Source organism: Pavona decussata, unplaced genomic scaffold, assembly GCF_977016875.1.
Source record: "Pavona decussata unplaced genomic scaffold, jaPavDecu1.1 SCAFFOLD_44, whole genome shotgun sequence".
NCBI lineage: Eukaryota > Metazoa > Cnidaria > Anthozoa > Scleractinia > Agariciidae > Pavona > Pavona decussata.
The window spans coordinates 931,986-958,610 of record NW_028145466.1 but is presented as its reverse complement, the minus strand read 5'-3'; the positions used below and the strand labels follow the sequence as shown (position 1 = coordinate 958,610).

At 38.6% G+C, this 26,625-nt stretch overlaps 1 protein-coding gene, 1 long non-coding RNA gene and 1 other non-coding gene across 4 annotated transcripts; 1 reads left to right on the top strand and 2 right to left on the bottom strand.

Moving 5' to 3' along the window:
- Positions 1-5,188: 5,188 nt before the first annotated feature.
- LOC146482745 (uncharacterized) lies at positions 5,189-10,570 on the top strand. The gene is made up of 2 exons (XR_014864059.1): positions 5,189-5,519; positions 6,211-10,570. It is a non-coding gene; the product is annotated as an uncharacterized LOC146482745 (long non-coding RNA).
- On the bottom strand, positions 7,743-7,815 carry Trnar-ucg (transfer RNA arginine (anticodon UCG)). The gene has a single exon. It is a non-coding gene; the product is annotated as a tRNA-Arg (tRNA).
- On the bottom strand, positions 9,445-26,606 carry LOC146482744 (beta-glucuronidase-like). 2 transcript variants are annotated; one of them, XM_085106821.1, is made up of 12 exons: positions 26,361-26,606; positions 23,328-23,510; positions 22,304-22,476; positions 20,988-21,336; positions 20,306-20,452; positions 17,938-18,113; positions 17,078-17,224; positions 16,211-16,295; positions 14,703-14,879; positions 12,728-12,760; positions 11,285-11,387; positions 9,445-10,982 (listed from the first exon to the last, which is right to left on the bottom strand). In XM_085106821.1, exons 1-12 carry the CDS (start codon positions 26,586-26,588, stop codon positions 10,834-10,836), a joined length of 1,950 nt encoding a protein of 649 aa, XP_084962947.1. In that variant the 5' UTR covers positions 26,589-26,606; the 3' UTR covers positions 9,445-10,833. The 2 variants fall into 2 exon arrangements, with proteins under 2 accessions (XP_084962947.1, XP_084962948.1); XM_085106822.1 differs by having other exon boundaries at positions 17,941-18,113.
- Between the last annotated feature and the right edge of the window lie 19 nt (positions 26,607-26,625).

Below are 26,625 nucleotides of genomic sequence, written 5' to 3'. Positions count from 1 at the left end.
TCCATAAAAAGTCATGACAATTTAAAACTAAAAGTATCGGTGTGTTTTTTTTTCTCTAAACGTCGTAGAGGCAACTTTCTGTGTAGGAGTGAAAACAAAATTAATGTCCAACTAGAAACCCTGTCTGCATATGGTAGACCCCTGTGAGGGGTGTGCGGAGTTTGCCCCCACAGACAAAAAATCCTAGGTACGGCCCTGCATTGACATTCAAATCCTGGCAGTATACAAGATGTTTGTCCCATGGCTAGTTTAATGGCCTTAGCTCCCACGAGTCTCCTGTAGCTTGCCCTATAAACCTCGATGTCAGGGCTCCATTTAAACTAGCTCTGCTAAATTGGATGCCCCTGAATAAATATTGAATTAAATAAAAATAAAAATAAAAATAAAATAAAAAATAAAATAAATAAAAAGTAGCTTAGTCATAGGTTAGACTCCTGATAGGAAAACTCGGATTTTTTCCGTTTTTCCGAGTATGCCTGTGTCCCTGACTGAATAAAACATCATTCACATTTTTATTTACAAGGCTTAAAAATATATATATATAATATATACCATCACATTTATCTCCAGGTTTCTTTACTTTTAATACATTTAAATTTGCACTAGCAGTCGCTTATAATGATATAATAACATTCTAAAGAAAATGCGCACCTGTAAGACCTGTAAGCCTGCCGCCTAAACAGACGTTTGTTACGCCACAAAATGTAATAATTGACACAAAACTGACCAAACGTAATAGTAACGCGAAATGTAATAAGTTTTGGCGCAAAATCTAATAGTAACGCGATAACTTCAGTTTGACACAAAATGCAATAACCTTGTTAACCCAAAATGTACTGAATAAGAGGTGCCAAATCAGTTGACTGGCATTTACGTCCTGCCATATTTTTCGGCTCAATACCCTAAAAGGTACCTCCATACCTCTGAGGGAGGCTAGACATTTTAGATATTAGCACCCTAAGGGGTACCAAACTACGAATTGTAACCCATAAAAGGTACGACGATCAGCCTCGTCACTTTAAACTTGTCATATTTTTCGTCTCAATACCCTAAAAGGTACCACTATACCTCTGAGGGAAGCTAGACATTTTAGATTTTAGCACCCTAACGGGTTTACCAAACCACGAATTGTAACCCCTAAAAGGTACGGCGGTCATCCCAGTCACTTTTATATGGTCTTATATGGGAGTCCCCACCGGAGGGGGGGGGGGGGGGAAGGTGGCAATATAGTATAGAAAATAAGGCGAAATGTAATAACGCAAAATGTAATACTATGTAGAGTTATTAGTATATTGCCATGAGTGGAGAGTGACACAACATCTGCGATGTCTTTGGTCATTTGTTTCTAGATATTTGATATTTGCTTACAGAAACGCAGCAATTGCTAGGTGAGCTTTAAGATCAAATTAATATTATCCAAAGTGACAAATTTGCTTTGAAACTGAACAAGAAACCTATAGTTTTATCATGAATTACTAGACGGTGATGTTCTCAAATAACGGACTTGGGGCCCGCTTCTCGAAAGTCCTGGTAACTTACCTGGCCCAATAAGTATATTTTTAAATGTTGTTTTGACGATTACACAGTGATTACAGACTTGGTACTTGGCTAATGTCTTCTTAGAATTATAAGATTTTAAAATTTAGTATTCAAAGCTAACAAAAAATGACTTCTGTTAAGACTGAAACATTTGTTACCAAAGACACTTGTCGGGCCTCGGTAAGTTACCGGGACTTTCGAAAAACAGGCCCTTGGAAACGAACAGTAACGAAATACGTTTACTTTACATGTCAAGCGCTTTAACAATTAATATTCTTACAACAGAAACTTCAAATATACGGTAATAAAAGACGGGCATAAAGTAACAACAGTTATCTTTGAGAAAACCGCATTCTGTGTTAAACTGTAACTTGCAGCTTCTTAAATTTTTATCGTAAGTGTCAGTAGAACTGACTGGGCAAACCAAGGGAAATAGCTTAATTTTTTCCAGAAACTTTTGCACACAGCAAACCACCCATAGCCACAGGCCGCAAGGCTTATCCAAGGTTTTGCCAAGTATAAACCAACCGGAAACGAGAAAAGGCGGGAATCAGCCATATCAAACGACTCTAATAAAAAACATTTTTCAATGACAGCATGCTCTCAAGCCACCCCTACTACCACCCTGTCTTAGCCCCCTTACTCATTTAAAGGGAACTTCCACTCTGACAACAAACTTTGACGATACATTGTTGGAAACGTCTAAATTCTAAATTTTGGTTTGAAAAGTAGAAATAACATTCAAATGTGCTAAAAATTAGATATGATTATCGTCTATTTTCGCTTTTAAATTTCCCGCGCACTGCCACTTTGGATTTTATGACGTCATACGGTTGCCGCTATTGTCAGTGAGCGGAAGTTCTTTTGCGTGAAACAAATTGAACAACCGTATTACGTCATGAAATCCAACATGGCGGCGGCCGGGAAATTTAAAAGCGAAAATGAGCGATAATTAAATCCTGTTTTGTAATTTGTCCGACACAGAAATATTATTTCCATGTTTTCCAACAAAATGTCAAATAAGATTGTATTTTCAACAATTTAACGTTAACTTATTTCAAGAGTGGAGGTTTACCTCTAAGATGGTTTCCAACATCCTCTCTTGTTTCCAATCAATGACCTGATTGCTCTTACCGTTTCTTCTTCTCTAGTTGTCCGCAGCCAGCTTCCTCAAGACGTTTTGGCTCTCTCCTCAACCTTGCTGCAGACTTTCCAAAATTTAAAGCGTTTGTGGGTTTGTAATCCTTTTAATGTTCGGGATAATCCTTGCAATGGTTTGAGATAAATAGAAATATCTAATATTTTTTAGTGCAGTTTTCAATTGGCTGTTGTAAAACCAAATCAAAGTAATTTCTCTGGCCAATCACAACAGATTTAAACAACACAATTCAGTAGCCAATCAGAACTTGAAGCAAATACATGTAACCTGCGTCAAGTGCGGGAAAACGCGTGCGACCAAGCACGATTAGTTTTGGTTTGGCTTCCCATTGGTTGAGAAAATGGCGCGAACTTTGTCAACCAATCATAGAGTCTAGTAAAGCAAAACCAAAGCAAACGCGAAATTACTTTCGACACTCAATTGAAAACCGCTCTAAAAATAAAGGGCTCCTAAAAATAAAATTACATTTTGCGTTACTTTCTCTATTAAATTTTGTGTCAAAAGTTATTACACTTTGCGGTAACGAAGTAATTACATTTTGTGTCGAACGTTTTTTGCGTTGCTATTACATTTTGTGTCAGTTATTGCATTTTGAATGTTTTTCTCTGAGAGGTTTGTCTTCCACAACAAAAGCTACTTCTACATGTAAACGTAAAAAAAAAAATATTTATACACAGAAAAAATGATAAATCGGGACCATTTCTACGAGCGCCCGCAGTATACGTAAGACGCAAAGTGCCAGAAAAACAGTACAAAAATACTTGTGCCTAATTTTGATTACAATGAGTACGCTATAATAGTTCAAATAGCCGATTTCAAGCTTTCAGGATTAAAGGGAGCGAAAGAAAGATTTTAGCGACGGAAAATATAGCGAGGGAAAGAAACTCTCCGGGGAAAGGGGCGCCGTTTCTTTTCTTTCCCTCACAACTGATATCAGTTTTCGTTGTGTATTATCTCGCCGGGCTTCGTTGGACACAATTTCAACTCGAGAACAGACTAAGGTAGCGTTCGATTGTATTCCGGAATAAGAAGAAGCAGAATAGCTGTTGGATTTCTCTTTTTCAGTAAATTTGGTAGACATTTCTGCAAACGTTCGCTGTCACACGATAATTTAAGAGCGATTTTGAACTCCAGTAACAAGTCCAAAAACTGATCTCTTATAAGGGATTTCTTATCATCATTTCATTTATTCCTATTCCGGAATAGGGTCAATCGAACACACCCTAAGAACAATTCAAATCCCTCTTATAAGTAAGCTAAGACGCTTAAATGTAATTTATTTAATAGATTTTAAATTAATGTAATATTGTAGCGAAACCGCTGTTTGGGTCACCCACTCGATGGGTCGCACCATGGATTATTCAAATTTGTTGTCTAGGTATTTTCAATCTATTTATAAATTGTTCTTACTTTAATTTGAAAACTTAAGACTTTAATAAGTTTCTTTATTAAATGTTACTCTTTTGTAACTAGGTAATGAAATTAATAAAATTTGATCGATCGACTGAAATTTTGTATAAATAGGATTACTTTGAATCTTAACAAATAAGTACACGCCCTCGCATTCTGCAGAAACGTGCTATTCGAGGCGGGAGAGGGAGAAGACCAAAATTAAAAAAAAATAAACTACTTGATCTATCAAACAGGGCGTTATTGCTATTTTATCAAGACAAATGGCGGTCAAGAGATTCATCGCAGCATTCGTTTCCGTGAGAATATTTCTCCAAGTTTCCACGTGTGTCCTCGTGTGCCCAAACTTTTTCTCTTTCTTTGTTGTACATCGAAGTACGTTTGATAAGAGAAGAGAAAAATGTCCTTATTTTGACCGTATGACATCGATCTGATTACTTATACATTTTGATAGGATCTCCGGCTTGACTTGTCGGCGTTTCCTTGATGCCTACAACATGACACTGATAAGCAGCCGGGCTAATCACTTTTCCCCTTCCGCCTGACCGAGCTACAGTCGAACCTGTATCAAGCGGCACTGGATCAAGCGGTCGAAGTCACCCTTTACTAAGTCCCAACGAGTTGTTTCTATTGTCTTGGCCTGTTTTCAAGGGTCACTATGAAAAACGACTGAGGCCACTCAATTGTAATACGTGTAACAAATAACCTGCAAGGTAATTGAATTTTTTGCAACCTGTAATACTGACTGCTTTATATTTCTGCTTTTATGCTTTGTTCTCCTTTGTCATACCATTTCAATGTTGCAATTGCAGTTTCCTAACTAAGTGATTTTGCGAGCGTGTTTGTGCATTAACTGTACATTAAGCGATCCAATGCGATATAAAATGGTGCTTTTAATGTGTTAGATGAGTATTCTTTTCAACCTGTATTAACCAGTCACTTAGCAATTCCCCGAGGGTGACCGCTTAGTACAGGTTTGACACTGTACTTATTCCCTAACCGAATCGCCCCCTCCCCCCCCCCCCCCACCTCTTTTTCTTTACCGGTAGATCTGAGTAAGTGCATATTTAACTGGTCACAACAACATTTTACCAGTCTTCTCTCGGCCGTTCGTTGCAGAGGCAGTGCGTTTCTATGCGCCCGCGATTCTTGGTTGCCGCATTTCTTGTCCACCAATCACCGCCTTGAATTTTGATCTAAAAGATCTCGTCAGCAGAAATAAGCGCGCGCTGCGACGTAACAATGGATTTAGTTATTTAAGATGCGTACGTTTACAAAAATCTTCAGTTTGCCAAAGACAAGCGCAGAGTTAACTTATGTCATTTTGTTTCAAAACTTTTCTCGATTTACGTCAACATTGGTTGCCTTTTTACCAGAAAACAATCACCACGCCTCTCTAAAGGTGAGCAGAGTTAGAATGTTTTCTTCAAAAACGCGAAATATCGCACTCCATCTCCTTCGCTTGCTTAAACGGTTTTTCAACCGTTCCACTCTGTGACGTCAATACGCGCGCAACACCGATGTAAATTTTTGCGCAAGATCTGGGACGCATATTCTATTGCTGAAAATAAAAACACGAGTGTAATAATAAATGCAACCATTTAACACACTTTTTTTGACTTCCTCCAAGTCGCTTGTTTTGTTTCCAACGAAGAAGTGCTTTTTTCGGTCTAAGCCAAGTTTCTGTACGGCCGTTTCCAAAGCCCTCACGGTCAATTCGTTTTGGTCAAACTTTTTCGCTTAGACCACGTGACCCGAAATGGCCCCGAGACGACAGAGAGAGGCCTAGGAACTAGGCAAGATCTGAGGGACGCGAGCGCGAGCGAGAGCTAAAATCAAAATAAACAAACAAAGGACTTGGAGCAAGTAAAAAAAAATGCTGTAAATAAATCGTATACACCAACATTACTCTCAGCACTGTCAATGAAAAATGGTAATTTTGCGGAAACGAAAAGTACTTATCTAAAATAAAGTATGTGCGTGGTATTTTCGCACAGATCTACTGTGGCCCCTCGGGGCCACAGTAGCGTTTCTTGAATATCACACCAGTAACGACCCATTAGCTTTTCCATAATTTTGTGCCCAAAATTTATTTTTCAGAGAAAAAACAATTTCCCGTTGCCCACGAAAACACGACTGTTCCTTTATGTTACCGAGATGGCTATACTGGGGTTGAGATAACATGCAAAACTGACAGGTAACTATGATTTTGAATCTGATTCCGACTTTCAACGATTTCGTCTTTTATTTCTGGGTTCAAAACATTCTTGTGTTTTTAAGCATACTTTTTCAAATTAAGCACATTTGCGAGAATTTCTCGCTTACTCCTTACCTGCGAGTAAGCCCAATTTTAGCGGCGCTCTATGTCCTCGTCAGTATTTGTTCGCTTCTTTTTTTGCGTTTCCCGCGGGAATGGTTCACCAAGAGAAACGAAAATAGAGCCTGATCGCAGCTTAGTTTGCTCCTAGCCTGATAGCACAACGAATCTACAGTATTTCCCAGTTCTTGTTGTGTAACCGGAGAACACGACATATTGTTCCCATAGCAACCTGTTTGCATAGCAACAGCTGTTTTTGCTTAGAAACATTTTAGCTTACCTAGCAACAACTTTGCAAGAACCGCTTAACAGGATAATTCACGGATTCTCGCTTACATGTTGCGTTGTCCAAGTTACAATTGAAAACTATCTTCAATTCATAAAGGATATACAATTTCCTACATTGATTCTTCTATGTACCGAGTTGTATCTAATTCCGTCTCCCGTCCACACTTTAATTAAGAAATTGCCTTACCTGAGATAACCTTACCATTTCATATACGAATATAAAAGCTACAATGGTTACTAAAAATCCCAGGGAAGATGTTTTTTGGAGAAACCGGAATACAATAAGCTATCGATACAAACTCTATATTATGGCTGACAGAAAATCGTACGGGAGAAACGTTTTGAGTTAATAGCGTTTGCTGCTGTGTCTGTCGCTAAAAAAAGAAATTTATTTTGCTGGTTTTTTGTGCTCAACAAATTATATGTTTTAAGTTGTTTAAATTCTGCCCTTTTCTCTGTACCGTTCCAGCTCGACCAAACATAGCAAGAACTGGTCGATATGACACATTTTGGAAATTGATACTGCAAGCAATTTTGGGGCAACTTGAATTGATCATATTTCTTCTAGTCGCGCGCAAGGTGATATATTCTTTTTACCGCACAAAACCGTTCAAAATATTTCATGGAAGTGAACAATTGGTAGAAATTTGAAAAAAAAAAAAACTGCACGTTAAATTATATTTCGCTTTAAAGTTCTACCAAATTGAATAATGCTGCAGGGACTCCACCAAATGCGAACTCGGTTTCTGACAGCTGTCTTTCCCCATGCAGCGATCTGTCTACTTTTAAAGTACACCAGAAGTGCTCCTATAACCAGCATGTAAGTATTGACCTGACTTTTAGCGTTGGGAGAGGAGTCAGGACTAAATAGATATTTAAAAATCACTGCCTGTTATTGAAAGGATTCTTGTTAGAAACGGGCTTGAAAATTTAAAATATTTTTGCTTTAATCTCCTACTTTGACTGTAAAGTGTAATTTGGGAACTTAAGAAAACGAAAATATTGTTAGTATAAAAAAGAGAAAAAACTCGACCACGACGGGAGTCGAACCCGCAATCTCACGATCCGAAGTCGTGCGCCTTATCCATTAGGCCACGCGGCCAACTACAGAAGCAATATTTTAACTGAACGATGTGAATAGTATTTTTAAGACCCCAAACCGGCACATAATCAAAACATAGTGAATACGTGTTTTTTGTTTTATGAAATTCTGAACAGGTTGCTTCCTAAATTGTTTGGAATGTTTATAGGCGAATAACAAGTTCTCTTCGAAAACGAAAACTTTCTTTTATCAAGCATGGACTGATATTGTCAAAGTACTACTACAACTACAATAAGATATTTGCTCATTAAAAGTTGTAAAGGAGACTTAACAGCCATGATATTGTCTAAACATAGACCCAAAAATTAAATATCAGGTGCAATTTTACCTCTAACTTTGTTACAAACTCTGAACACACAAATTTGAGATTGATTTGACGACGATGAGAACGTCCTTAAAAATTGTTTTAAAATCAGAAGACAACCAAAAAAATGGTATTCCCTTCTCGGCTCTCGAAAGGTTGGGTTTCCTGGGCGAAGGTTGGTTGTCCTGGTGTACTGCTTTTTACTTGAGACGTAACACAGGAAGCTTTGTTGCAGAAACAATCCAAAAATTCTTCTGCTCCCGCGCGCTGGCAGTAGGGACCTTCAGATTTGGCTAAGAGTACGAGATTGAGTACGAGAACGACTTTTCCAATCTAGTTTGCGCGGTTTATATAACCACTTGTCACACCAATCTTGTTTCTAGAGTCTCCTCATCTGCTGGTAAACAACGGGAAGGAGAGAGAGAGAGAGAGAGTTCTGGGGATGTGACTGATTTGAAATTTGAAAGTCGTACTCGTACTCTGATCTTAATTTACCTAGTATTTGTTTTGAAACCAAAATGTTTCTGACTGAATAGTTCAGAAAATTGTTTGTTATCCATTTTTCCTCACAAATGGTAAGAACATTGTTCTAGAAACATTTCCGACCACGCTTGTAAGCAACATTTGTAGCAGAAACAGACTTGTTTTCGATATCTCTGTTCAATAATGGTATTAAGGCTTAACACATCATAGCGACGGAAAGACATCGCGCTTTTGATTTACAAAACCGCGCGACTATGCTAAATAGGAGACTGGAAACGAGAGAAATAACAAATGGCATTCTTAGTAGCCTGGCCTTAGATTGAAAGCGAGGCTGGGGTGACTTTGTTTTGATTCAAACTCAGTGCTTTTGATATGTAAATACAAACTAGTTAGCATAAAAACTGCAAGATCTACTAAACAGGACTCAGCCTATTCCGATTAACCTGAAAACTTTCTTAACAGAATGCAATTCCTTTTATTCTGAGCAAACAGTATTCCGTTCACGCTGCTATCAGGGGCAGAATGAACGGAATACTATTCTGTTCATTCTGAAAATATTACAAATATCGTCTTTTTCGTTTATTGCTATTCCGGAATAGTCCCAAAATCACAGGCCATTAAAAAAAAACCCTTGAGATTTATATTAGGAATAGCGTATTCATCTCTAACAGCTATTTTGGCATCATTGTCAGAAAGTAACGAGAGGTGACATAGCCCTTGCAGATTCCGCCTGAAAGCGCTATTTTGTGGGTCACTGATAATTCAAATTTGCTGAAACAATTTAATCAACCTAGTCAAATTGGCCATCTTTTCTTAACGCAATGATTGAACGCTTTTAAACCTAACTATATTACTTTTTATTATAATAAAACAAATTCTACACTTTCAAAAATGTTTGGCAATTTTTTACTCAAATCACTGAAAAGAAACTTTCCTCCTTTCCGGTCAAGTATTTCAAAGTACTCTTAGAAAAATGCAATGGTCTCTCAGTTGAGCAGGGGCTCCGCCAAAACCCTTCTCGATTTTGAAAATGGCGGCGAAAGAAGGCGCTTGTCTTGCTAGCACTGAATCACGTGAACTTGAAATCAGCCAATAAATCTGTAGATACGAAGAGGGAGCCCTCACCTCAACTTACATGAAAAAAGAGTTAATTGTACAACTCACTGTGGATTCTTCGTTTCGCAAAGATGCCAGGTTTGAGCATAGGTATTGTAATTTAATGTATGATTATGAATAATTTATGTCTACTTTGATGTTTGAAAACGGACCCGCTCAAGTTATGCTTCTTTGACAGTACGGTGCGAATGGTCTTTTGTCCTCCGAAGGTTGCATAGTCTGTTTGTTCCCCTCTCCTCTCTCTTTTATATCATTCTAACCTTTCTCCGTTCCATAAAACCCGTGTTTCTATGTCGTTTCCCGAAAAGCGCCCAAGTTTTCATCGGCCATCTTTTAAAAAATTCGGGCAGATGTATAATTTAATGTTTTAAGGTAGGCACACACAAGGCGACACGTTCCCGCCCCACGGTGTGAACTATCCGTTTCTGTCCAAAAAGATCCAGTGGCCTGCGACTTTTCAACGAATTCAGACTAGTTTGAATTGAAGGGACATGACCAAGGATATTAAGCTTGTTCGTTTGCGTGAACTATTCGTGGGAAAAGTCTCGGTAACCTGTCCCAATGTGAAAACACTACAAGGGACCTGTCCAGGGAATTTGTACTGTCGTGTGTGTTGACTCCCTACTGCTAATGTGGGTAACAAACAAACAACAACAACAACCAGAAATTCTCCTAACTATCGAAGTCGATTGTGGTAAGTCTAGCCAGCGCCTTCTCTCGCCGCCATTTTGAACACCATGGAGACCTTGGGTACGACAGTGGTTCCGCTGCTGGCTATGCCGTAAGCGGGAGCCTACGCAACCAAAACAGGAACGCCATGTAAAATATTAAAAAAGGGAACGTTTCTTTAAACTACTTCGCGATTATTCTATCTCGTTTAATTTAACTTATGTGGTCGAACTCAGTACCGGCTAGATATTATTATCCACCGATTCAATTATGGGACCGCAACTGACGATCACAGACGTTTCTGTCGATATTTGTTTTGCATTCTTAAAAATGTTGCGCTGTTTTTGAAAGAACTTACTTTGCTATATTGTCAAATTAAGTCTCTGAAGATGTTTTCAAATGGAAGTACCGATGGCTTATCATGGATTCTAGCAACACTTGCCACATTATCTAAAGCAAATGTCATTTCCATCTTCACTGCTGCAACTTCTCAAGGAAATATTGAGGTACCGCTGGCGCAGGACACGAGCAGCGGCTTTCGGCTGCCGTTGGCGCGTCAGGATTCCCTTCTTGTTTCCCACCACACGTGTAATTTCTAAAAACGGATATGAATTGGTTAAACATCAGTTTTAATTTTCCAGGATTCTCTTCTTACGAAATAATAATAATAATAACATAAAAAACATAAGTAGAAGTAAGGGTGAGCACATGAACGAGAAGCTGTTACGGCTTGTGTCAGAGTCGTACCCAGTTGCACTTCTTTTGGGGGTTGAGGGAAGATTGGATACGAGAGTATATTAGGTGCGGCGTGTTCCTTCCCATGATACCCAGCGCGATTTGTCCCACAAACAAATAAATAGGAGAAGAAGATCTAGAAAAAGAAGAAGACACACTTACGTTGTTTGGTCATGAAGTCCGCAAAGTTCCATATCAGTTCACCAACAAAAAACTCTTTCCTTAGCTTGTCAAACACTGGGAAATACTGCTGGATAGTTTCCACCTAATAAACAACAACAACAACAATGAGGAGTTGTGTGGTGTCTGTGATGGAAATTAAGTAGTCGACAGCAAATTATATTAGCGTGGTTTTTAAATGTGCTTCATAAAAACAAAACCAAAGTAATTACTCTGGCCAATCACAACAGACGCAAGCAGCGCACATGAACCAATCAGAATTCGAAGCAAATACATGTAACCGGCGCCAAGCGCGGGAAAACGCGTGCAAGCAGGTCGTGATTTGTTTTGGTTTTGCTTCTCGTTGGTTGAAAAGTGGCGCGAATTTTGCAAACCAATCACAGAGCGTAATAAAGCAAAACCAAAACAAACGCGAAACCACTTTCGACACTCAATTGAAAAAAGCTCTATGATACATCGGTTAATATGCATACAAGGACATTTCCAGTGTTACTTTCGCCGGAAACGTTGATGCATTAAAGGAGTAACAATGCTCAAAGTTTGCTGCCCACGACGTTGATGTTTTAACTTGATGAATGATTACTAACGTCACAACAAGTCGATCTACGTTTTCTTTTGATGTTCAACAGTTTGTTAGTCCGTTCGAAGTTTAACGGAATGGAGCCAGGTTCTATTCCTCCAAGACCGTTCAAAAGCCATTTTGCACCATTTTTATCTGACACTGTTTATAGTGTTGTTTCAAAGTAGTGAAATCCATTCTGTCGTACATTTAGGAATGTGATTGTATTCTTACACATGATTGTAAATTTGAACGTATGCTTGAAATGATGATTTGCAATAAAGACTTTACACATACATTCACCAAGGAAACGTGAGCTATTCTCAGTACCACTGTGTGTTAGTGGCTTGAGGTAAACGAGAAGTATGACTACATGAATGAGGCGTGTATGCTATGACGTCATAAGGTTATAAATAGTAAACTAGGAACGAACATCTTTTCTTGTTCGATACATCAGACTTGAAATACAAATTGTTTACATGGAGGGAGGAAGATCCTAGCACTAGGAATATCCTAGAAGGCGAAACAACTTTTAGTTTGGTTTACATGTGGAAATTTCCGTTACCAAGTGGTGAAGGAAAGCTAGACGAAATTGTCGGTCCTTGGAAGCTGAACGCCTGGCGCCGCCATGTTTGTTTTTCTTGTCCCTAGTACTAGGACCTTCCGAGCGAATTTAGTTTACAAGGTGCTAGGATTTTCCAATCTCTCAGCTAGGAAAAAACTATCGCCAGAAAGATCCTAGCGCAAGGGCGAAGACAACATTTTTGTACGTGAAACAGAATACAGAAAACATATGGCGTCAGGGTCATCTGCGTTCTAGCATCTTCCTCCCTCCATGTAAACAGCCACTTATTTTCAGCCCTCACCTGATAGTCCTCGGTAAACATAAGCGGTGGATCCTAGGGAAGTAAAAGGCACACTCAAAGAAGATGTTTATAATCATAGCATTTAGAGAGGAAAGTCACATTACGGGCGAGCCTCGATTCCTGAAAAGCTGATCACACTATTCCCCCGATTAGCGGTTAATGCCACGATTAAATTTCTTATTCCCAGAATAACTAATCGTGGGATAAAAGGACGTTTTCAAAGCGGGTTTATCTCTTGATCAATAAACCTAGATTTCATGTATAAACAATAAAGATTGATTGATTAATTGGTTGAATGATTGATTGATTGAATGAATGATTGATTGATTGATTGATTGATTGAAACCGGTCAAACCAGTTTTTCGCGCGTAGACGCCCGTGAGAATGCCAATGCCTGGAAAACACAAAGAAACTCGTCAAAAATTTTAGCCATCAAAATTTTGTTGGTGAAGTCGAGACAAGAAACGTACACCTTGAAGGAAACTCCCGCGGTTTGTTCAAAGGAAAACGGAATGGAATAGTTATTCAGTATAAAGTGTTGTTGACCCTGTGAAGGAAAATGAACGCAAAAAGCTGACAACCACGTTCAACTCTCCTGGATTTTTTCATCCATAAACCTACTGACTGAATCTTCGGAGATAATAAGGCAATGATTTAAGAGAAAGCACAGCTTTGATATTGATTAATTGATTAACTATCCTGCGTACCGACATCGCAGCCAAAACAAAACAAACAAACAAACAAACAAAACTAATATTTTCTTCTCTCTGAAATAAAATCTCATTTTCGGTGATCTCTTCCGTCTTCTTTTCACCGCAATTTACCGCAAAACTTTAATGCCATTCAAACACTTTTTGTAGAATCTACAAATTTAAAAATTAACTCTTTTTCTAAACCTAGAAAGAATAAGATTTGCGTTTTTGCGACTTTCTGGGCGCCTTCGGTCAACTGTCTTCCACTAGGCATGACATTTAACAACCAACAAGTTCATCTATCGTTTCAGCCGCTAAGAGGAACTATTTCTAACATAAATTCCTTTGCTCATTTCTTGAATCAGCTCAACGAAAGGTTTTATATTTCCGCCATTTTGTTTTTATTGACAAATTTAGTTCCCCGATTAGCGACTTAACCGACCTCGCTAGGAGGGTTAAATTTAACATGTTTAAGTCTTAGTTTATTTAGTCCTTGGTTAGCCCTAATCGAGTTTTTTGGAACAGGACGTAATAGTAGAATAAATCTTAGGGTGATTAAATCGTGAGTAGCGCTAATCGGCTTTCCAGAAACCGGAGGCGGGTGTTTCCATGCGAATCCTCTATATTTCGATAAACTGTTATTTGAAAATGTTGACTTTTATGGAAAAGAACACGCGTCTTTTATACCAAGTTTGCCTTTTCAGAGCAAAGATGCCGAGTTACTTCGGTTTCCAGTACAGTTCAATACAACAATTACGCAAAGAACAAAGAGAATGTTTTAAAAAAATCTCACCTTTCGGTGATCCATACGTCTTGAATTTGTTTATTTACACATTTGAGCTTTTGACTTGAAAATCTTACGTTTTATTGTTGTAAAAAATGTTAGTTTTTATCTCTAATATTGGGTGATCCTTTATAGAAAGTTAACCAAGAATGCCTTTCAAATTTTTGCCTCTAAAGATTCTTGAATAATTTATCATCTTCATCTTCATCATCATCATCATCATCATCGTCGTCATCGTTTCCTTAATTTGTCTGCATTTCCACCCCTTGCCTTAATATATTCCGTGCATCTGAGGGCACAGGTGATTTCCAAGTGATAGATAGTGGTTTCCGCAAGATATGTGCAATTCCGAGGAGGGTGATAATGATGATGATTATTATCATTACTACCACCAGCACCATCACTGTCACCATCATCCTTACCATCATCAGCATCATCATCACTGTCAAACGTAATTAAGACGAAAACAAGACATTACAGAGGTTCTAGTTCAACTCACCATGTGAAGTCCGGCGACAGTATCAGCCCCGTACTCGGACTGCACAACTGGTTTATGAAACGTGTCAAACCAGGCTCTAAGCTCACCCTCCAGCTGGTGGCTAATGAGTTGTGTCTGTCCGTAATCCGAATACCAGGCATAGTAACGGTTACACAAAATCACATCTACAAACTGCACCTGTTAAAATATCAAGTATTATGGTTGACTATTAAACTGTCTCCAAGCCTTAAGGACGGTGCCTACTTTTTTTACTGCGCATACGTTCTGCGCATCTCGGGATACTCGGGTTTCCTATGGGTGGTGGTTACTAATACAGGGAAATTTTTGCGTAGTTTAAAACTATGCGGATAAAGCAGAACTTAGCAAGTGCTCTTGGTATCCAAAAAGAAAATTGGGGGAACCATGCATTTTCCAGAGATAATTAATCTTCAATTCGGGAAAAAATTTCCATACATTTCTTTGTATTTTAGCGTTTTTTATAATTATTGTTGCTCACTTATCTCTAAAATTGCGTGCTTACCCCCAATTTTCTTTTTGGATTCCAATAACCCTTGCTAAGCTCTTCTTTCCCCGCATAGTCACAAGCTACGCAAAAATACTTCTGTATTAGTAGGCACCGTCCTTAAGTTTGGTTTTATCGACAGAGTTTATAAGGTAAATTAACCACAGTAAAGAGATTCGAGTTCTAACGTTTCGAGCGTTGGCTCTTCGTCTGACCGATTCGCTGGTTAATTAACCTTATCAACGGAGTTGAGTTGATTAAGGTAGTTTGGCCAACGTAAATAGGTTGGAGTGCTGACGCTTCGAGCATCAGCCCTTCCACAGTTTATGTGAATGTCTCCGATACTGATTGGCTTAAATTGATCACGTGCCGTGATAGTGATCACCCGCAGAGAGACACTGATCATCGAAGAATACTATCCATCCGGCGAAAATGCCCGGATGGATAGAAGTCCTCCGCCTAAAAACTTCTTAATTATTTGTTACAGTTCATTAACAAACAGCTCGCTTTCATTGCTCTTACACCCTTGAAGTTGTTCATTCGTCTTTTTCATTTTTTACCTCGATCGAAAACATTGTTTAAACAATTTAACTTTTTGCAGGGTAGTAGTAATATAACTGTTTGCAATGGAAATTTCTGGTCCAGTTTTTTACAAAATCAATGGCTGTGGTTTTTTTAATCGCTCTCCCTGAAAAATGGGACCCTACTGGCTTTGAAGAATTGAGGTTAGAGCGTTGTCAGTACATTCTAAAACGAGACTTCTATAGAAAATACGAAAACAGTACTTTGGAGACGACTTTCAAGTATGTACAAGTGTTTTCTGTGTCTTTGGCGCTGAATGGGAATACGAGACGTCTGCGCGCAGGCTGTAAAATCCTTCGCGCCAAAACTTGGACACTATGACGTCATTGAGGACAAAAGAGAGACCACAACAATTTCAAAAACCTAATTTTGTAGTTAATACTTCATATAAGCCACACTGAAAAAGCTGCAGCAAGAAACTTACCGCCTTGTCACTGTCCGCACTCGCTGCAGTAACAAAAGTAACAGGACGGGTGGGGTCCAACGAGCGAGTGAACTCGATTACGGATCTATTGAAACAAGTGTTAAAAACAAAATAAGAGAAAAAGACACTTAAAATTCCAAAGACAGAAAGCTATATTTTACAGATAATGAATCTTGAAAACGGCACCTAAAATTATCAAAGGAGGTATCAATAAATTACTGCCGACAAAAAATATGGAAAAGATGCAAGAAGATCAATACATTTATACTCTACATCTGTTGTTCGTTATCAGCGTTTGCGCCAGTTTTTCACAAGTGACAGTCCTACAAATATCTGTCAAACGTTTCCAAGATTCGCCGACGTTTCAGGAATTTCACTTACACCTGTATGTTCAATGAGTTCGACCACCCGATCTATCGTTTGTGCAAAGTTATTTCCTTTGCAAACTTTAAGGTTAATTTACACGTCTTTGATTTTCTTCCTTTTGCTTTGGTATTTTCGTTAACGAAAGAAAAAGAAAGAAATCAATGGCGTAGGTGAAGTGCTCAATAAAGCTCAGTGTCATTTCCTTGTTTACTTTAAAATAGGTGGTGGTCAACTAGAAAGCCTTTGCTACTTTGAGCACCACACACATTTTATAATTTGTACTGTATTTATATTTATCTTGTAATTATCTGTTGTAATACTTTTCTTTCTATGTTAATGTTGTGTAAATAGTGTGAAATAAATGAACCTTGAACCTCAGGATGTAGCAGGCTTCATGTTTGCTGGTGTGTTTCAAACGAGTTTTTGCCTGCATATGCATGATTTGTCCATGTCGTTATTAAAGGTATCAAAACCTTTTAAATATATTTGATGTAGTCATACTTGAAGTAGGTGTCTGCTCCAGGTTTATTAGAGGCTGGCTCATTGGCTACAGACCACATGACCACTGATGGCCGATTCTTGTCACGGCGAACTAGCTCAGTCATGACCTCCAAGTGATGCTGAAGGGTATCATTCCTGAAGTTCTCTCTGTAACAAAGAAAGAATGCAAATGGAGAATACAGACTGAGTGGAGACAAATTTTGACAGATGAATGAGTTAAACGGTTTTGAAACCTACAATAGTTTCGACAGGACTAAGGTGAACTGTATAATGCGTTCATAATGGCATTGTTGCTAAAGCTCTGTTTTTTGCTTACTGTTTACGGACCATAAAGAGTGTTTTTAGAATGTATATGTGATAACATCACAGAAAAGTCTTCGATGATGACGTCACAATATCGGTTTTATCGTCCTCGTATCGGATCGATTCGAAAAAAACTGGAATCGGCCCTGCTACGTGAAGGTCTAACCATATGTAGATCCCATGGCAAAGGTACCACATTCTCCTCAGGTAACAGATTCCGCGTATTGGTCCGGGCATTGTTCGAGCCCATGATCTCCTGGTCAACAGAATTAAACATTACCAAGGTAGCTACTTAATATATGATAATTATTACGTCCCCAACTTTAAAATTTGATTTGTATCGTGTCCCCAACTTCTGTTTATAATCAGGTGGTGGGAAGATAAGATAGGGAAGAACAAGACGTCAAATGTACCAGGCTTAAGATCAGAAGGCGTATTTGCAGTAATGTAAGGTACCTAGTTTATCAATAAATGCAAACTATGCCCTTGAAACATTTAAACGAGTGCCAACTAAATTATATTTTCCTGCTGTTTTACTAAATTCATTGATCACTCACTGTTTAATTCCAACTCCAGGGCTCTCGTCGATAACAACAATTCCCTGCTGATCCGCCATGTCCATGATTTCATCAGCGTATGGGTAGTGACTTGTACGAAAACAATTTGCTCCAAGCCACTTAATCAGATTGAAATCTTTGGTAATGATAGCGTGGTCCATACCTTTGCCACGAATCTAGCAAAAACAAAAGCCTTTTAGGTGAATAATACCGCTGACATTGTAGCATACATAAACGACAGAAGCGACAACCGAATATTTAAGCCGGCGACACACTTGGCGATTTTATACGCCGTTCACCGCGATCGGCGAAAATCGCCAGGTGTGCCCGGTGCGGCGATTGTGATTTTCGCCGATCGCCGCGAGCGATCGGCGTATAAAATCGGCCATATCTGGCATGTCAGATATCGGCGATTAAATTCGCCGCATTCGCCAATTGTGCCCGTTCCCGCGATTTTCTATGTTCATTACTGCGAATCGCCAGTAAAGTCAACCCAACAGGTTGGGCAATTTTATCACAATGACTTTTCGAAACTGCCACATCGACACGATCGGCGAAAAAAATCGCCAAGTTTGTCCGCAATAATCGGGGGCAAAAATTGCAAGCGATTTTCGCTGGCGATCAAATTCGCCGCGATCGGCGAATAAAATCGCCAGGTGTGTCGCCGGCTTTACAAAGAAATTCTACACTAAAAACATAGAATAACCCATCCAGACGAAAATACAGAGAGTAATGAAAGGGGTTTTTATTTTGTTTTCCTTTCGTCACATTAGATAACAAACCTTTAGCCACTTTGTTAAACCATATACAGGAAAACAAAGCCAATGGAGACTTGGTCACTCACATTTTCTTGTGAGTTGCATGGGTTACACGCATTTGCTTTGTGTGCTGATTGATTTATTGTGCGCAATGGAATAAATGTGATGGTATATTGTTTTGTGATTTATTGTGTAGTCTGAAATTGCAATTGCCACTCTGCTGCAGACAAAACGTGTTTTTTCTTAGGGTTGTGCAAAAGGAATATTACTTTGAAGGAACAATACCAAACGATTTTCTGCAGATTACAGTAAAGGTATGATTAAAATAGCCCAGCATTATTATTTGAGCAAAGCGACATCGATGAACCTTGCCTAAACTATAATAAGGGTACAAAATGTACGTAGCAGTGTTTCCATTTGACACGAAGCCGGTAGATTTAAAGTGTTATGTAGGACTAAAAAGGTCTAGTGCAATATTTTTTCAAAGAAAACAATTCCAATCGGTTTTGTGTAGACTACAGTCGACTAATTAACAAACGTATAAGCGCTAAGCGAGGCATGTGATTCAAACTCAAACGCCACAAAGATCGTTCTAGTTAAATGCCACTCAAATTTGACAACTTAAGGACGGTGCCTACTATTGTTACTGCGCATACGTTCTGCACATCTCGAGATACTCGAGTTTCCTATGGGTGGTGCCTACTAATACAGGGATATTTTTGCGCGCTTTAAAACTATGCGGAGAAAGCAGAACTAAGCAAGTGATTTTGGTATCCAAAAAGAAAATTGGGAGTAACCATGCATTTTTCAGAGATAATAAAGCTTCATTTTGAAAAAAGAAAAGCCATACATTGCTTTGTATTTTTCTGATTTTTAGAAAAATGGTTGCTTAGTTATCTCTAAAAAATGCATGGTTACCCCCAATTTTCTTTTTGTATTTCAATAGCCCTTGCTAAAATCTGCTTTTCCCGTATAGTCATAAACCGCGCAAAAATAATTCTCTATTAGTAGGCACCGTCCTCAAGGAGAAGATGCTTTTCCTGTTGTTGGCCTTGCCTTGGGGAGAAATTGCCTCATCGTGTTAAGGATTCTGAAACGTGACCTCAACAACTCGCTTTTTAAATTTTAAATGTACTTTGTCATTTTAGTCTTACTTTTGCAACGTGATGTTACGTTTTTTAATTGCAATAAGCACCATTAGTTTCCTCGAGAGAAGGCAGGCATATCACAAATTGATAGTGAGTGAGTGAGTGACTGATGATTTTCGTGGTACACGAGCACTAGTAAATAGAGTTATACAACAGGGCCGAGTTGTTCAAAGCCCGATTAAGCCAATCCTGGGTTAACGTGAACTATGATTTGAGTATATTTACTAATCCGTAAGGATTCGTCCAAAAGATTTTTGTCCCTCAGTTTTACCTTCGACTTTTCTTTACCATTAGACTAAAATGAGGCTTTAAAATAATCTTTAATGAGCGAGTTGAAAACCTCTGTTAACTTTTAATCGTGGATTAGCGTTAATCGGTTTTCGAACAACCCGGCCCAGGGCATGTGAGCCGCTATGCTCGTACGAGTTAATCCATCTTCTCCATTTTCAACAAGTTACTTACATCCGCATCTTCATGCTTTCCAAAGCCTTTAAAGTAGAAAGGTTCATTGTTGATAAGAAACTTTGTCCCGTTCACCTCCACAGATCTAATGCCCACAGGTAAGCGATAAACATCATCCACTTCTGGTGAAGCTGAGTGAGTTGTAACCTGACAACAAACAACGAAAACACCGAACAAGTGTTATAATTATCACACAACGAAACTCCAGTGTCTACCTTCTTTTACAAAAGGTTTTATGGGAATGGGTGATTGGGTCATTTTAAAACCCCCACCAACATGTCAGAGGATTGCATCCTGTGTTTGTCTGCTCTGTCCCTTTACCTTATTAGTTTGGCAAGACCTACAATAATTACTTGCAGCTCAACTCGATTGACCCTATTCCGGAATAGGAATCACATAGAATGATGACAAGAAATTCCACATGAGAGGTTTCTGGAGTTACTGAAGGGAAAAATCGCTCTTAAACTATCATGTGTCAACGAAATTTTGCAGAAACGTCTTCCCAAACTTACTTAAAAGGATAAATCTAACAGCTATTCCGCTTATTCTTATTCCGGAGTACAGTTAATCGAACGCAACGTAAGTGTTCTAACTACTTGTGTCTTAAATTGCATTAACTAGGCCAATATGATGAGCCACTGGTCGGAGAGAAAAATTTCCTTATTATTTGTCAATACCATACCTTCAGTGTATAAAGGTATGCAGGCTGATCACTCATTCCAACTGGCCACCAAAGCATAGGATTTTTCACTGTCAATGTTCCCTCAAACATTCCAGAACCCCCTGTCGAGGCTACCACATTGCCAGCTTTGTCAAGAAGCTCGTACTTCATGTAAGCATCCACAAGGCCCACTTGGGAGGACACTGAGGTACTAAAGTTGACCACGCCCTCCTGATCAGAGTGGCTTGTTGTTATGGTGATGTCAGATAAGTGCACTACAGGGGTGGTGTACAGTTTTACAGGTCGGTGAATACCAGCATAATTGAAAAAATCGAAGGTAGTTTCCATGACAAAATATCCAGGAGGGTACCTAAAAACATACAATCCAGCAGTTATCCAGGGCTGAAAAATGGGAACTAAAATAAAATCATGGAACAAACATTTGGTAAAATCCAGGCAATAAGTGTTAGTTTTGAAACGCTCATCTTTTGTTCTATACTTTACGCGAATATTCAAGTTTTCTGAAGTTATTGTCAATGCTATTTGATTAACTTCAATCTAAGGCTATGTTACGATATTTTAGTCTTTGCAGTACTGTTATCGTCAGTTATGTTTAGTATCTTTTAAGTTCTATTACTTAGAGTGTCAATTATCACGTCTGTATGTTGCATATAATATAATGCTTTATCTTAGTTAGAATATATTTTTTATTATTGTGTTTCAGTTCAAACCTACTGCCTCTACTACCCCTACTGCTATATCTACTGCTACCGCTACTTCAGTTACTTCGATCACATCTTAGCTACAACTCAGTACAACACTACTTCGTTTTAATCACTACATCAAGTGGAGTTCGAATTGTCTTTTGCCTTGCAGCACGCTAGCCCTGTATTTGTTGAAGATTTTCGAATAAGTGCAACCTGCTTATATCTCTGCAGTTTCAATAAGTATCCACAATTGGGTGAAATCAGGTCAGATCTGCACCCCTGGATTGACCTCCACAATGAAATTTCTCTAGGTCAGAGGTAAATAAAATAAATCAAATGCCAGATCAGAAATGAGTATGACTGTGATTTTTGAATTTCACTCGTACAGCCCTTTCTCCTCCCCGCTGCTGCCCATTACAAAAGGAGGCCATAGGAATAGCATTTGTGTCACACATGATGATATAAAGCATTCACATGCTGCCCTGTCCCCTGGTGCCAAGGCATATAGCAAGAAAGAGTGGGAAATCAGTGGTGCAGGGAGTAATAAGAATGAAAGGATGAGGCAGGTTTATAGGTACATTGTATGGATAAAGATGCTTTGACTGGTTCCCATTTGAAGAATCCACTTACCTATCTCCCTCTAGATATTTGATTTCACCAGGAGGTAAGGTTGAAGGTGTGAGCGTGTTGTTAACTGCTGCTGTGATTCTGTTAGCTTTGTCATAGAAAAGCAGTGATGTGACATCTGCTTCAAATGGTAAATGACCCCCAGAATGGGTCATCACTTCTTTGCCATTAAGCCACTAAAAAAGAGGAAAAAATCACCCTTGCAAAAATACTGACACCAGCACTAACAAAGATGTTTTCTTATATGATCCTTAGTAGGTAACCAAATCCATTACAAGACATTTTCTTGCTCAGTTGTTAGAACATCTACCAGGCCTCCTTTGGTTGGTCAAAGGGTGAATGACTTTATCTAGTGGTTAAGTCCCTATCCAGCATATAAAATGTATTAGTTGGAGTACATTTTATTGCCTGGATAGCAATTTATCCACTGGAAAATGTTATCTGCTTTTTGAACAACCGATCCCGGGTGTGTGAAAGGTAAATGAGGTATGGATATTCAACTCCCATAATAGTCCAATGATTGTGACAAATTGAATGGTTTACTTACTGTGTGACTGAATTAAATTATTTGTAACACTTACCATTTTTCATCAGTCTGTGAAATCAGATGTTGTCTAGTTCAAAATTTACATCCTATTTTCAATGGAATTTTTTTTATTGGAGAGTACCCAAAAGGGTCGCCTTTTCTAATAGTAATTTAATTATTATCTATAAATTTTAAAGTGCGTGAAACACATTGAATAAGGATTTGGTGAATAAAACTTGAAACTGAACGTAGGTTGTTTTGCAGTTCCAGAGGGAGAAGGTATGAAGGTATGAAGGTATGAAGCTAAACTGGAATTTCCTGGGGGGGGGGGAGAGGGGGGAGGGGTGCAAAACAAAAAATCTTCCATGGGGGAGTATATGGGTATTTTCTGTAACTGCACATTGTTCTGGAATGTGATTCCACCTGGAACATAAAAGTCATTCAAAATTAATGTTCAGCAAATATGTATTAATCAGTATGTTATTGACAGGCGAAGCTTACCACAATGGTGTTGTAGTGAGCACTCTCAAATCGAAGAACAACTCTAACATCATCTGATTTCCATGCTTTAGGAGCATAAACCTCCCTGTCATACCAGACCCAACCAATGAAGTCCCTTAAGGCCTTGTCCTGTGTGATGTCATTATAGCTTGATGGTACAGGCATAGGGATCACATCTCCTGTCTGCAATAAGGAATAAGAATATTATGAAAGGTGTTTGTCATCATGGTTTGAAATGATAGCCGAGTTTAATCGTTTGTCTCGCGATTGAGTCACATAGATGTAGATCACGACATTTTGACTGCTATACTGCTGGTCTTCATCAGGCGATGGTGTTGACTGATTGCGTAACAGTATCAACACAAACCAAGGTGCTAATTATACTGTTATGCAATCAGTCGACACCATCGCCTGATGAAGACCAGCAGTATAGCGGTTGAAACGTCGCAATCCACACCTGTGACTCAATCCTGAGACAAACGATTAAACTCAGCTATCAAGGAAAAAGAAGATAAATTTTTGTGACTAAATTTGTTGATAACTGTTTGACAGAGGACAAGATCTGCATTTGTCTGCCATTGAAAATGATGAGAAACAAACAAAGATGACATGGACCCCACATCACAGCAAATGAGATTGTATGGCGGTTGAAACGTCGCAATCCACATCTGTGACTCAATCCTGAGACAAACGATTAAACTCAACTATCAAGGAAAAAGAAGATAAATTTTTGTAACTAAATTTGTTGATAACTGTTTGACAGAGGACAAGATCTGCATTTGTCTGCCATTGAAAATGATGAGAAACAAACAAAGATGGCATGAACCCCACATCACAGCAAATGAGATTGGAAAGATTTCTGGCTCAATTCTCTCAAGCTTTTGTAATTTAGCTGCTGCATATTTAAGCTTAGTTAAACTCATCACCGATAGATGAGTGTGCGAGAGTCAGGTGGGGCTCCATGCATTTCTACCAGCAGAGTGCAAGTACCAGGCACCACCACACTGAATACCAACATTCAGTGGCAACCAGGACCCAGTTGTTCAAAGTTTGATTAAGCTAATCCTGGATTAACCTGAACTTTGATTCAAGTTTAATTACTAATCAAGAAAGATTTTTCGAAAAGATTTTTGTCCTTCAGTTTTGACTTAGCCTTTTCTTTACCTTACAGGCTTACACTTAAAATTTGCTATCTAAGACATTTTTAATGAGCGTAATGAAAACCTCGGTCTCCTTCTAATTAGGGATTACCGTTAATCGGCTTTTGAACAACCGGGCCCAGGAGAAGATACCTAACCACATCCCTACTTATCACAAAACACTTACCCAAAAAAAGGGGGGGGGGGGGGGAGTGGGTTGGAAGCAAATGTCTCAAGTGCCAAACATGCAACAGACAATTGTAAAATGATCTGCTGCCAAAGAGAGAACTTTAAAGCAACAAAGCCCCTGCAAAGACCATACAGTCACCCAGATGGCCAATCCATTGGTAATTGGTAAGACTGCTAACCAGCATTGTATTGCAATTAACTTAGTGTCATTGCAACATTGATTTATTTAATGAATCTGTAATCAGTTTAGCTAAGAAAACAATCATTTTAATAATTTTTTGGATATATTCAATTCCTGCTATAACAGACACCTTAGAGATCATGATTTGGTGTATGGAATAGAGAAAGTCTGTTAATTAGTTAATTATTAATCAGTAATTCTTGCTTTTTGGGATTTCAACTTCTGTCTTTAATAGTGGGGAGTCCATAATAGTGAGGTCCCCTCAAGGCTGGAGTGGATTTTTGCACAAACATGAAGTCTTATTAATGCTTATTCGCATTTTAACAAAAAGAATGGCCATTTGCCTTGTTTAATTACTTGATGGTGTAATTGTGTAAATAAAATGTTGTTTTTGAGCACTTAACAAATTATTACATTTACAATTTCTTGGTGCCGCAGGTAGCAAAGCTAATCTAGGTGGCAAAAGAAGAAAGAAAGAATAAATTTACCAAAAATTTAGACAAAAAGAAAGAAATATAAATTTATTTTCTAATTAAGAAAGCAGACTGATCTATAATATCAAAGATACATATACAAGAATAAGGAAAGGTTTTTGGGAAGACTAAAATAATGAAGAACTTTTTTGAGCATCTTTAAAGGCAACCAGGAAAAAAGACAAGGAAAACATGAAATAGGATAGGAAGGAAAGGAATGACAAAATGGTAGTATACAACTATGTCAGCTATGTCAACTATGTCAACTATGTCAATTTACCATACGATTTTGACGACAGTGTTCCAGATAAGAGAGGGGTTTCAGGTCAAAAATCCAAGAATACTGGCTTCCTGACCCGGCAAATTGAATGGTAAACTTGAGAAGATTTGGAGAGAAACATATCTACTGACCCTTCAAAATCCTTCATTGACTCCCTGACTTTGAAAGTTATCTGGAAGACCGGACGTATGATTAAATCCGTAAGAGAAGTTGTACACTTTATGGCACGGTCAATTCTAAGCACTTGTGGCTATACAGAGGGGTTTTTCGGCTATATTAGCTGACTCCACCCGGGCAAAAATGACAAAATTATACCCGAAAAATGGCCGGGGAGGGGAGGGGGGGGGTATGGTCACAATTGACTGAACCATTTAGTAGGTCAATGGTATATTACTTTTGTTACCGGTGTGAAATTGGGAACATAACCGGCACAGTGACGTTAACATGACGAACATGTTAAAAGTGGTCTTATCTTGGCTAGATTTCTGCGCAGTCCTTTACATTAATTATGTATACATTTTGTAACTCAAACAGTATGACAGTGGTGTATGTATAATTAATGTATGGTACTATGCGGAAATCTTTCCGAAAGCTCGACCATACGACCCAATTTATCTGAATTTATTGAGGGTTAATTAATTCTCAGGAATATCTAGATTAATGATACCGATCTACATAAGCAAGACAAAACAGGTTCTTTTATATTCTTACAGCTTTCGAGATATGTATTATTAACTCCTCAATTATGGAGAATGCTATTTCAGTTTTTACCTGCCAGAGGGGCTTTGCAAACCAGTTCTGTTCAAATCCGGCGTTCCTGTTAGCCGACATATCGGCACGAAAATTCCAAAATCCACTTAAATCCTTCACTTGTCGGCTCTCAGAATCCCTAGGAAATAACATGCCTGGTAGTTTCGTCTTGGAGGCAGCTACAAGAAGATGAAGGAACGAAAAAACGACGAAGAAATAAACAGACTCCATCTTGATTTTTCTCATCATGCCGCCGATGAGTCACGCAAGAGGTCACGGGTTCTCC